This window comes from Corvus hawaiiensis, chromosome 5, assembly GCF_020740725.1.
Source record: "Corvus hawaiiensis isolate bCorHaw1 chromosome 5, bCorHaw1.pri.cur, whole genome shotgun sequence".
Classification (NCBI taxonomy): domain Eukaryota; kingdom Metazoa; phylum Chordata; class Aves; order Passeriformes; family Corvidae; genus Corvus; species Corvus hawaiiensis.
Window position 1 is genome coordinate 62,301,372 of NC_063217.1, and position 13,523 is coordinate 62,314,894.

A 13,523-nucleotide genomic window follows, 5' to 3' on the forward strand; every position below is an offset into this window, starting at 1 on the left:
CGCCGGCCCTAAAGGCCCGCGGCCGCCCCGGCCCGCCCCCGGCCCGCCCCGCTCCGCCCCGCCTCGGGGCCGGCGGCTGCTCCAGGAGGGCTGGCTCGGTGCAAGTTTGGAAGCTGATGAGCCTCGGGAGACGGGAGGCAGCTAAAAGCGGGTTTAGCGGACGGCACGGAAAGCTCCTGGTGCAGGGAGAAACGGCTCCAGCGGGTGCGGGCGGGAGCGCAGCGGCGCTGCCACGGCGAGCTGGGTGCCTCGAGGCGGGAGCGTGGGCTGGAAAGCCGTAAGGAGCCCGAAAAGAGCGGCTCGGGGAGCAGAAGAGAAAAGGAAACCTGGGGAAAGCTCCTGGGTCTGTGAATATCAAAGAGGACAAGGACAGCTAAAGAAAGGAAAAGGGGCAAGGTCGGCACTGTCCGCCTGTGTTGTCTCATGCCTTGAGCTGGGAAGAGGGGTTCACGAGGGTCCAGCCCCCATCCCGGCGTTAGGCCCACTCCAAGAGAAAGGAAACTTTGTGGCAAGTGCTAGAGGAGGGTTTGCCTGCCCGGGCCTGTGCACAGCCCTCCTACAGCCCTTGGCGTGACACAATCCATACCAAGAAAGCAGTGTTAGCAGAAAAAGGCTGAAGAGGGATGGCAGCCTTGACAAAGCATCCCGGGGAAAGGGAATAACATCCTCTTCCGAGAAAAAGGCAGTCAGCATATTTTCTGCATGCATCTTTCATAACTGCTTCATAGAAATGGGATGTTTAGTTTGCCTCTCCATATTTGAGAGATCAGAAATATATCTGAGAGCCAAGTGCTTAGGATCCAAGGAAAAACCTGAATTAGAGTCCAAGGCCTAAAGAACTATTTCAGGAGAGTCATGTGGATGAGGGCGTTGCTTTTTGGCTCTGGTGTCTCTCCTCCTAGTCTTTGCCTCATCTGGTTAAATAATTTCTCTGAGGCAGAGGCAGGATGATCCCTGATGAAGCCTCTAGACACAACAACCACAGTCCAGCTAGATTTGACATTGCCAAACAGCACTTCAGTGTCTTCATTCTTGTAAGTGTTCAGTTATGATCATGCCCAAAAGGCCCAGTTAGGATGAAGGCAATAACCTGTTGGTGCCGTACACATGGTAATAAAGAGTCCTTACTATTCGCACTATAAGTGATTTTTAAATATTACAAAGATATGTGGATCCAAGTCAATTAATGTTGGCCAAAGCCCAGAACAGAAACAAATCAAAAGTACATTACTTTCCAAACTGTCTGATATTTATAACACACCCATGGGTAACATATTTTAATTTTGTATTTTGTCTGTTGCTTCCCAAGCAGAAAGTGCTTTTTAGTGCTTGCTCATGAATTTTTATCTGGGGTGCAAATGGCAGAGGCCAAAGGCTTTGTTGGTTTGTTTTCATCTGGCATTGAGGAACAAAAGAACAGATGTAGCCCAAGTAGCAACAGTGGATGCTGTCTAGATCCTGGGGAAAACAGTACAGTGTTCATAGCAATGGGTCATACAGCTTTGTATCTCCCTGATGTTTCAGTACCTTCCTTTACATAGCAACATCTAAAATTGCCATCTGAAGCAAGAATTGCAATACAGGTAATCCTGTGCAAGGCAAAGTGTTGCCTTGTGTGTTAGTTGAGAAAACAAACCTTGCAAACTGAAAATAATTTGATTTAGTCCATGTGTTTGTTAATCTCTGCTTTAGTGAAATGGCACAGCGTATGTCAAATTTGATGGTGTGTGGCAAATTCCTGAGTCTCAGAGGGCTGAGATCCATCAGGGTACCTGGAGCAACAAAAGAAGGTTCTGGAGACCTCTCCTTGTAATATTCGTCACATGGAATTAAGGCACTGCTTTTTTTTTGCTGCAATAGCCTGGCTATTGGACCTGCTGGCACTGTCCTCAGGCTCCGTAAACAAAAAGTAAGAAGGAGCAGTCTCTACCAACATTTGTGTTTTAAGAGCAGGGGAGGGTGGCTGGTTTGACCCCTGCTCTTACTACACAGCAGCAGGGAAAAAACACTGGTGAAAATGTATCATGACAGGAAGCAGCTTTAGGCACAGGCAGCCATCCTGTGTGAGCTGAACAGGACCAGGACGGAGGCAAGACTCGCACGTAAACACAAACTCCTATTTATTGCATCCAGGCTTCCCCTCCGGAATTGCATGAATAATTCACAAAGCTATTAATGTTAAATGGGAAGAAAAAAATCAATTCTCTTATTGAGTTGCTTGAAAAACCACCTTCTCTGCCTGGGACAGCAGGGAGGAAACATGCCTGCTCATCCAACAGCCTCCTGGTGACAGAGCTACTGGCAAAGTCCTGTCATGACTGTGCTGAAGTTCAGCCTTTGCACAGATCTTTCACTCCTATCAAAGACTAGCTGGCTGTTAACTGCAAAAACTGTTGACTTATTTAAAAAAAACAACAAACCAACTTGCTTTCTTTACCAACTGGCCTTTGCCTTTTAAAGATAAAGCTGTTATAAACTGTTCATCACCTATCTACTGATAATTTCATTTCAAATTAATTACATCATTACATTTTATTTGTTTGTACTGTAAGCTGTGAAGACATAGAATTTCTCTGCCTCACTTTTACCAGTGAGCCTGTGTTCCTGAGAGGAGGATTTTTTTGGTTCAAGCACTAAGACCATTCTTTCATTATGGGTAAGATAGCATGATTCTGTTGAAGATATACAAAGAGTGCCAGTTCTAACAATTTTCCATGTTTTCATTTTTTCAAGACCTATTTTATGTAGAAAGGCTACAGTTAGTCATGTTTCTAATGGAGTATTTTCCAGAAAGAAACGTCCCATGAGATGTTCCTTTCCTTCCAAGTTTCTATACTTGGAAGAAAATATTTTCATATATCCTTATTTTTTAATTTATTTCACGAAGTACAGTGCATACCAAAAAAGCTTTGGTTGAAATTATATGCTTCAAGTTTACCTAAATCAGGTGCTCCAAATGGATACAAAAAGTTTTGTTGCTTTTTTTTTCTTTAACTTTGTGAGAAGTTTCCGAGATTCTTAATTTTTGCCCCATTAATACCAGCAATAATGTATTTTTATGTCTGTAGCAAGAATACATTTATTGTCCAAATAAACATGACTATGTGATGTAACACATGATTTTAATGGGGGTTGGATTGAATCAAAGACAGAGGAAAAGGATCAGTCTTACTACAATGCTTTTCTAAATTTTTTGTTGGTTTTGTTTGTTTGTTTGTTTGGCCACACTTATTTTATCCCCCCTAATTATCAGCTCCTCTCAAGTTTTGGTGGTATGAACCATGGCTGCAAACTTGTTTTCCAGGATGGGGTAAATCTTTTTAAACCAACCTGGGAAGAGAGCCTGCACCTCATGTGGCAATCCCAGTCTCCCTTTGCTAAGTTATTGCATGTGTTATTGGCTTCTGGTAGGTCAGATCTAATAAAAAGTAGCATTTCATTTGTCTCCTGTCACTGGAGCTGGGCAGCTTCAGAATATCAAACAGTTTCATCTCATGTAAATATCTGTGCTTTATTGGAAGTAAATAGGGCCAGGGTGGCTATCCTAGTGCTCCCTTTTATCTTGTGCTGTTGAGGAATGGCAGGTAGCCAGCAAACCACTCGGGGGAATTCTGCACTCTCTCATCTGCCTTCTGGCTGCAGGCAGGTCATGCTTTCTCTCTACCACTGTATTTGCCATAACTCACTGTAAAAATTGATATCTTTTATACAAGGAGTCAGATGTTTTCAGCTTCACTTTGTATCCTGAGTGGAATTTTACTGTCTGCTGTCATGACTTCCAATTCTTATTGCACTGAAAATAAATAGAAGTAGTTTGACTTCCACTCAGCCTTCGAGCCTGGCAGTGTGCACTGAGAGAGCTGCAGCCTTGTGTGTTGTCTCTAACAAGAACAAGGGCTTATAAGCTCCATGCACTTCATGAACACAGCACCCAGGCATGCCCCACCTCAAACAATTTAATTTCCATCATTTAGAAATTTAGGTTTCTAGGAATTCATCAATCCAGCTGCAATTAAAACCAACCAGCCCAGCAGATGTGCTAGAATTTGTGGCACCAATACAAGGAGCAGGCCACAAGGATGGCACCTCCTTTGGCTGTCCACCATGACCTGGCAGCCTGGATTACTACTGCATTTGGAGAGAGAAAACAGTGAAGGAAAAAATATGTAAGTATTATTCCAGAACTCCATGATCACATTAATGACTGAAACTTCCAGGGTAACTAAATTAACCACTTAAGAAGAAACTGTCTTTTTCCCTTCATGCCAGGATTTTAACGAATGACAAAACATGCTGATAGCTCGTAAATTAATTTACCTTTGCATCTTGGGTTTTTTTTTCTTGAGTGATATGAAAGCTTGCACTTCCCAAAAGAGCATTAGTAAGGTTCTAGTCCTCATGGCAGCTTAGACACACATACAGGGGTGCCACCTCCTGGTCCTGCCGCGCAGTGTAATCCTTGAGCTCGATGCACCCACCAGATCCCCGTGTCACACGGACTCTGCAACATGCAAAGAATAACTTAAAAGCCCAAATATCTTAAGACAGCATCTGGATAGAAATCAGCCTCAGCTCAAACCTAACAAGAATGTAATTTTTATATTGATCTCTCTTCTTCTAATCCCTTTTAGGTGGACTTCAGAAAATTATATTAATAAAACACAAGACAGAGTGGTCATTTGAAGTATAACATACTTCAATTATTATTTCATTGAATGCATGTACATACATCTTATTTAAAGTTATAAATTATATGAGAAAAGGAGACTGCCCATAGCCCATATATGATGAGCATTTTAGAAAAAATAATCTATTATATAATTGATAAATGCAGTACTTAATATATGAACTACATACACTAAATTAAATCACGTGATTTAATGTGTGCTTACAAAATAGGCTGTTTAACAGATGTCTGTATAAACATAAAACATAGTTATTAATAACTATCCCTTGTAAAAAGAAATACACCTTTCCAAATTATCTAATAACCTACTTCTTAGAAGTTTGATATGCAAGGATATAGTACTTTTCGCAATATTACTCTGATTAATAACCACAGTTTAGATATTCCACCTCTTTCACCACATGCATCTTTCATACTGTCAAATAGAAATGCCAGGGGATATCAACTGATGTCAATAATCTACAACAGCACACAAATCATGACTACTGATTAGTAAAGCAATTATCATATTAAAAGAGTTCAACAGGGCTCAACATACTGTAAAATTAGAAATCAGTCAATACCACTGCCATTATATAGAATAGCATTGATTGGATGTAGTAAAGGCAAGACTTGATGACAATTGATCATGATGAACTCTGCTCACAGAGGAGTCTGGTACACTAATTGAGGAGCCATCCCTAAATAGAATAATAAATAGATGAGGAGGGGAAAGGGAAAATGTCTACACAACTAAGGTTCTGCGTGTCTGTGCAACAAAACAATAAAAAAATAAAGAGCCAGGAAGGCCTCTGTCTGCTGGATGTCCACTAACTTCCAAGCCTCCTTTTCCAACACCAAATGAACCTGTGAACTCCTCACAGGTCATCTCCACAATCTATGCCACAGCTGGGAAACCTGCTCAAAGGAGTCTGAACCACACCTCAGCAGAAACATTTCCAAAAACAAATCCCACAAAGAGGCCAGAAACCCCAGAGGTCTCATCTGTGACCCCTGTGACCACTCTCCATTGGTCTGCCTGAAATCAGGCCTCAGACTGCTCATGTAACTGAAATATGTTCCTTAGAGTGAGGAGCTGCCCAGGCTGCTTTTCTTGGTTTTTTTTCAGGGCAAGCTGCACATGGAAGAATTTGAGTGAAATGCTGGGTTGTTAAATTCAACACTAACAGTTTGTAGTTCTCACTACAGCTCAAGGAAATGCATTATCCTGAAAACTTATTCTAAAAGCATCCCCAGCCCTAGATCAAGATCAAACAGAATCAAGATTCTGAAGACACTCATCCCAGCAAATGTAAATGTTGTATTGCCTCCAGGATCATCCCAGTTTTGTCACCTCTACTGAGTTTTAAAATAAAAAAAATAATAATAAAAAAAAAAGCTCAGGGGCTAGACCCCCTAGACCCCTACCTGATTTTGAATGAACTAGAAGGACAGAAGTAGTTCTGATTTTGGTTTGTGACAGGGAAGAGATGGTCTGGAGTAACTCCACACAGCACAGGCTGCTCAAACTTCAAGCAAGCACAAGTTTTGCCGGTAGTAAACCATGACGGATGTTCAAAAATCCGGTGTTCGGGGTATGCAACGTTATTTTTATGTTTTCATTGTTTCCTGGCAATGGGAGAGCAGGCTGTGCAAGGCAGTTTGCTACCAATGACTGGTCGCCAGCAGATGGCCCCCTTTGCACATCTCTTCCTAATGCTCAGCGGTACAGGCACAGGAACGCACCCTGAACAGCCAGCCAGCGGGGAAAAGTCGTAGATGAGCACTTAAATGTTCCCAAATGTAAGACACAGCAGTAGAAAAAGACATTTGGAACCAAGGGAGTAAAGGATTTTAGCTACATCAATCAGTCTTAACACGCAGGTATGTTACAGGGAAAGATTATTATAAAAATGAACACACTACCTGAGTTTTATTAAGGACATAAAGGAGGAGTTTTAAAAATATATCTGGTTTTCCATCCACAGAGCTCTTCAAACAGTGGTGTCTTCAAGAGTTAGAAGCAGCATATGTTTTGTTCTCTGCCTTACCCACATAGCGAGAAGGAGTGATTTTATTAATTCATTCCAACCTACATTTATTTTCAACTCATGGCTCATTTCCTTAGGCAGCTCAAGTTCGAGATGAATGCACCTGGGACTGCTGTGGTTGTTTCATTTTGCTGATGCATTAGTGCCACAGCAACAGGTAGCATCCCTTACATGCTTCATACATAGGTACCAGCCAGCAGCACCAAATTACAAAGCAAGGCTATGTTTTACAATGTAGGTCTTCCCTGCACTGATTCGCTGTATCATATTTAATTTGGACATGAGGTCATCCAGTCAATTCAAAGAACAAGGCTCCTTGAAGCAGAAGGGCAAATACATTAAATGGTGAACAACAGAGGAAATTTGTGCTCTGGAGGTAGACAGAGCTCACAAGCTTGTCCAAGATGATGATACATCTTGTCTATGTTGTTTGCACAGCTATCAGATAAATAAATTAAAACAAACAAACGAACAAAAAGACCACATTACTTACACTGACAGATTCTTTAATTTTTTTTTATTTGCTTTGTTTTGGGCATTGATTGCCTGATCCACCCAAATACTTCAGCCTATCATTTGGCACAAATGAGCATGAGATCATGCTGCATTTGATCCTGCAAAGGTACATGGTAAAAAGAGGAGCTCTAATACTTTAGAAGCCTCGTTCCTGCAAGACCAGTGAAAGATAAGCAAAGAGGAGGAGCAACATGTGTGCAAGATTCTTGATTGCAAAAAATAAGCTGTTTGTCAGCTTCCCACTCAACATGTTGTCATAAGAACATGTTCTTTTTTACTGTTACCAAGGCCTCCTGCTGATATATTCTGTACTTCATTTGCATTTCAAGAGAAAAGAAAGGAGGAGGTGGAAGGTGGGTTGAGAAAATAACACCAAAAATCAGAAACACTTCTTTAAAGCAGGGCAAGACAAAGTAGTCTCTATTTCAAGTCAGATTGGCATTTCTACCAGCAGCTAACAAAGCACACTTCGCTTGTCATTGACAAGTTCATGGCTTCATCACTTGCTTTACACTTCCCCATTCTGTATGTAAGGACCCACTTCACAGAGTTTGCAGCTTCTTTTGCCAAGACAGACAAAAAATGTCTGAGAGAATACTGACAATCCCACCATCCTCTCACAGATGATATGTAATGCTTACACATTCAGAGGTCTGAGCTTTACTTTTACACAACTTGGAGTCATAACCATAATGAGGGTCACACATTCCAAGGCTCCTCTTGATGAGCCAGAGAAGTGTTGCAGGACAGGGAAAAAAGGCACACCATTCTCCTAATTTCTTACAGAAGCAGAAAATTTCTCTTCCAACAGTTGTTCTTTTTATCTCCCCATATTTTTCCATGTCTGGCCCTTCTTTCTGCCTATTCAGTCTCCCATTTTACCTCTGAGCAGGAAAAAAGCACACAGTAGTGCGGGAAGGATGCTCTCAACAATTGTCTTATTGCAGTCTCTGTTCGCAACTCTCAGAAATCAGCCACACAGAAGGAAAATCTCCCAGTTTTAAAATCTGGCACACTGAAGACATTTGAGAGTTATCAGGTTTTTCAAACATTTCTTAAAATTTTTTATACCTAGAAAATAAATCAACAGCTTAAACAGCCATGGAAGCACATCTTATTACAGTTGGGAGCAAGTAGATCTGTTCCATAGCAGAAGAGCCTGAGGCAATTTTCCTTACTGCTGGCACTCTCCCTGCCTGGGTGGCTAAAAGCTGTGCAAAAGGGCAGATTCTCCTACTGCTTACCCATGACGCCAACACTTTGACTGATCCACCAAAGGAATTCACATATCTGTAGCAATACCAGGCCTGGCCACAGAAGAGGAGAGCTCAGGTCCGTGCTACCTCTGTGCCACACAGCCTCAGGGCAATTATCACTTCTGTTAGCCCCTCCCCTGGATATTGTTTTTCTAGACTTTCCAGGGCTAGGCAGAGTTGTATCTGTGCATCTGTCCCTCTGCAGGATGTATTTGTGCTCACCAAGACTGATCCTCTGTCTTCTCTGAGACTTAAGCCAGCAGACAGCTCTCATGTAAACATTATTAACTGTTCTTACCAATGTCTGTGTTAAGAGCACCTTGGCCAAAGCAGCACCTATTTGTGTGTGTTTCATTAGGGACATTCAGACTGTTAAAGAAGCTAGATCTTTCCATAGGGGGCTACTTACCAGGACAGCAAATATTTTATACCAATAAATACTATAAGAGATGGAAATATTCCCATTGCATACTCCTTAAGTATACTTGCTCTGTTCCTGGAGGATGGGCTTGTCAGAGGCTAAATCCTTAGCCTTCCCATCCAGTGGTAACACAAGCAGGGGGCTATCTAGAAATAACAGCAACAGAGGACAGTGGATGTCACATCATAGGTTTTCTTTAATTTGTGTAATGCATACAAACAGACACAGAAAGGGATCTAACAAAACCACAAGATATAATTTAAAAACACAGTATATTTTCTGTTACACCATCCTTGGCTGGTACTAATTTATCTCAGTTTCACACACCCAGGCATCAGGGACATGCTGCCCTGGACACTGTTCTGCTCTTTGTCACAGCAGAAAACTTTCTACAACGCCATCCCTGGTCTTGTGACATGGAGGAGAAAGTCAGCACCTGCTTTTTCCCTCTGACATCCAACACTTCCTCTCCAACATGCAATTCAGAAAACATATTTTGGTGAACTGCTTCATGTCTTCTGACATCAGGAGATCTATCTAGAGCAACATGGTTACTGTGGCTCACAGTAACAATGCTAGTCCGAGTCCCTGAGAGAGTCTAGGAGTACAGAGGTGTTTTATTATGAGTAACCATTTAAATCCTCAAAGTATTGTAAATATTTTTAAATTGTATTTTAATGAACATAACTAACTTTATTGTAGATTCTTTCAGCCTCAGGGAGAATTTAATTAGCATATTTTATGTTTTCCTATTTATAAAATTATAGTATTTTGCTTTAAATAAGGATATCTCTTTATGGTTTCCCTGCTGTGTCACATGCAAAATATCTTACAGGGACAGAAGGAAAACATGTTGGGTTTAATATAAAACCAGTCCATTTTCTGGTAGAGATACGTAATGGAAAAATGAGATAAAATAAATAGCATTTAACAAACATTTCCGTTTCCCACAGATCCATTTTCTATTACTATCTGACAATATTTTTTCTGTTGCTCTTCCTTGAAAGACTCTTTGACCTTTTTCCTTTTCAGTCCCCCGTCCCTGAAAGATACAGAAAAGAAACAGTCTGAAACACACTTCAGGGTCAAGGCAGGAAAACATTACTATATTTAGACTATGTAGTCAAAGCAGTTCCTACTCTTAATGTTGACTTTTGTAAGACAATGCTAAGTGATTTATTACTGCCAACTTACCACACAACAGTGTCCTTCTTTTAACTCAGCATTTGACAGGAAAGTAATTAATTTTCACCTAATACTGCCTGCTGTCTAGATCCACCTGTCAGCTGTTTCTCTCTACCTACTATATTATTCTAATTATTCTAATGGAATTATTCAAGTAATAAAGTAATATTTTCTGAATCAGAGTCAGTAAGGGTGATGGACTACAGTGCAAACAAAGCAAGTTTTAAAGGATTCCATGCTAATGTTTCAGAATACAGAACACCTAAATATGCTTTAAACCCAATTCCAGAGATGTTGCTTCTTACCAAGGAAGCACAGACATTCCTGCCCGAGCAGCGATGACAGCCTTGACTCTGTCAGCAAAGTGAACAGCATCTTCTTCTTCCTGAAAAAAAAATTAATTAATTGCTTTACAACATAGACATTTTCTCTGTGCCTCACCTAAAGAGATAGATTTTGTCAGACAGCAGGCACAGGAGTTTGTACAAGACCCACAGGCCAAATATGACCTGCAGGGCAGTTCCAGCTGATCCTGGTTTGCCACTACTTGGTGGCAAAAAGAACTAAATGGAGGCTCTTTGGTTTCTGGGGCAATCTCAAACAACACACAGCCTGAGGTCCCAGGTCTGGGCAGAGTAGGGGATGCATCCCACATAAATCCATGCTTACTTAAGACTATAGCGTTGCTTCCTGTTCTTTGTCCATTAAGTTATCAACAAAGATTCACAAACACCTTGTGCAGTAACACAGACATCCTTCCAGACACTGCACAAGCACTTTCAAAGCATACAAAAGCGTAAGAACCTCTTTGACCATTGGTGGCAGGTACCACACATTGCAGACGATAGCCCAGCTGGTCAACACATTAAAAGCATAGGTCATCATGGAATGCTTTGTGCTGTTCCAGAAGGCATCTCCAAAGCGGGGGTCATACTGGAAGACAAGAAGAATAAGCTGCCTTGGTTTAAATCACATGAGCTGCTTTTTTTTTTTAGCCACAAAGTCACAGTTCAACTTATTAAATAAGGGGCAAATCTAATCACACCTCCTGAAAGTATCAGTAAATTCAGAGTAAAGTTCCAACATTCATTACAAGTTTCTAACAGTTAACTTTTACAAGCAATGCAGGACCCTAAACTATGAAAGACCTGTTGAAACACAACTATAGCAAAAGATTTATTCAAAAGGTAAAAACTTGTCATCTACAGATACGCTGACCACAAAGGTTTCCTTGAAAATGCTCATACCAGTTTTAACAACTTCGGGCAAAGTTATAGTGCCAGAAAAAGTAACTAATGTTTCCAGATCTGGAGTGACCTGGCTGAAGGTACCAGAAAGACTTGGAAGTGCCAAGAAAACTGCCTTTATCCCCAAAGCACACAAGAGCCAGGAGCCTATGATAGAAATGACGTGTTTCCCATACTGCTTAAAACCACAAAACGTTTCTGTGTCTCAGGGCTTATTCAGTACTTTTTTCACACCGAACATACCCCTTTTCAAAGCTTACACATGAACAGCTTCTCTGACATGAGAAGCTTTTGCAAACAATCCTTCCATGTTTGGAAAACTGCAGTTACAGTACCTTGATTGCTACTGGATGGATGGTTCCTCCTACCTCAAAGCTTCCCTTCTTAAACATCATTACAGATGTGTTGTTAATGCAGGTACCTGGTCAGAATTAAAACAGGTGAAAGGCTTAATCCACTCTGAGAAAAGCATCAGGAAATGAATCCTAAACGGTCTTAAGGAGACTTAGTTGCTAAAGGAGAAAGTAAGCTTTAGTTCTGGAACATAATCCCAGAGTATGTCTTCATTATGTTATACGCTAAAGCAAATAAACTGTCATAAAACTGCTGTAAAATACTAGGACATGTCTTTTAATATCTCACCAGAGCTAATTAATTCTACAAACTAAAAACAAACACCTCACTTGTAAAGGCTGGGTATAATAAACTGCACTCAATGGCAAGAAGTGAGAAGAGCAATAAAATCAATACAGGTGTTTCCTACCTTCTGGGAAAATTAAAATGGGTAACTTGGCCTTATCTGCAATGTGTTCTCTAATTCTGTGGAGAGAAAACAAAATTTCAGTGTATACTTCATATTTATGTTTGTCTAAGAATCTAGACATCCATTACTTCTCACATAGGACAAGTAAAGCCCTTGCCCAATTGCCCTTTGCCAGTCAGTTGCCTCAGCTGGAATATCTGCTGGTTTCAGGCCTTTATCTCAGTATCTCTTGCTAATAGAAAAAGTAGGTTTTCTACAAAGTTGTATGAAGTTTCATTTTACCATTTCAACCAAAGATTACTGGTACTTGAAGCATGTGAAAATAACTTCCCAGATTCCAACTATGAATGCAGTCAAACTTTTCTTTAGACTGAAATACATTCCAAATTTCTAGTTTTCATGCCTTTTAGGTTCACAACATCAGTTTTATGTGCATCTAATGATTCTCCACATTTAATTAAGTGACAGGTCACTATCTTACTACATTTGCTGCATCACTTAAAACCACAAGTATCACCATTAAGCAGATTACTGACACCAAAATCTGTCATTTTCCAGGACAATTGTCTTTCCTACAACTCAAGAGCATGGAGCTCCTCTCCATCTGCATTAAAGAACAAAATCAAAACACCATATATCACAAAAAAAAAAAAAAAATGACAACTGATGACAAAAAATGACAACACTGAGGACAAATTACCAGACCTGACCAGACAATGAAGCAGACACCTCACTACCTTACTTTTTCCTCACCAGGTGACGGTCTTTCATTTCCGAGCGTTCAAACAAGACATGCTGAGAGGTTTGCATGCAGGATTTTTGAATAAGTCCCATAAGCCCTCCATGTACCTGGCCAACCTTGTAAGCCCAAAAGAAACTTGTTACAAAGCAAACACACATACACACTTAAATTATTAAATTCTAAATACAGATGCAACCATTTCTAAGCTTACTGACAAATTATACCAATCCCCTTGGTCATAACTGTGCACACACCTGCCTGCATCTGGTTTTTCGCAGTCCAGAATGAGAGTTTGGATGCTGTTAAATCCCAATCTTTCTAGCAGGAAGTTTATCCTCTTACCCAACACTACATCTATGGGCATCTCAACATTATGGATATTTACCACCTGTCTTGTTCATACCAAGGAATAGCATCCATCACTGGCCAGGATTAGGACATCCAATGGAGACGTGTGGTTGGCTACACAGATGCCTCCTTTCTGTGGTTTGTTTTCCCTGCAATGACAACCATAAAAGTAATTAGTTAATGTTTATCCTCCAGACTTCAGGCCCCATCAGGTGGCAAACACTGAAAAATATCTAAGCGTCTGAAGGCAGTACTACGTCACCTACACACACCCTACCAATGCACAACAGGAAACACAGTAGGCAGACAGAGTCTGGGTGATAATTGT

General features: G+C 40.8%; 1 protein-coding gene across 16 annotated transcripts in view; it reads right to left on the reverse strand.

Annotated features, from left to right (window-relative positions):
• Positions 1 to 9,088: 9,088 nt before the first annotated feature.
• Positions 9,089 to 13,523, reverse strand: part of LOC125326593 (glycerol-3-phosphate acyltransferase 3-like) — a 29,790-nt gene continuing 25,355 nt past the window's right edge. For all 16 annotated transcript variants that reach the window (XM_048305035.1, XM_048305020.1, XM_048305029.1 and 13 more), the window contains 7 exons: positions 13,251 to 13,344; positions 12,848 to 12,963; positions 12,106 to 12,161; positions 11,678 to 11,763; positions 10,900 to 11,028; positions 10,401 to 10,480; positions 9,089 to 9,952 (listed from right to left, as the gene is read on the reverse strand). In XM_048305035.1, coding sequence (XP_048160992.1) covers positions 9,838 to 9,952; positions 10,401 to 10,480; positions 10,900 to 11,028; positions 11,678 to 11,763; positions 12,106 to 12,161; positions 12,848 to 12,963; positions 13,251 to 13,344 — 676 coding nt within the window. In that variant the 3' untranslated portion in view covers positions 9,089 to 9,837. The remainder of the gene's footprint in view (positions 9,953 to 10,400; positions 10,481 to 10,899; positions 11,029 to 11,677; positions 11,764 to 12,105; positions 12,162 to 12,847; positions 12,964 to 13,250; positions 13,345 to 13,523) is intronic.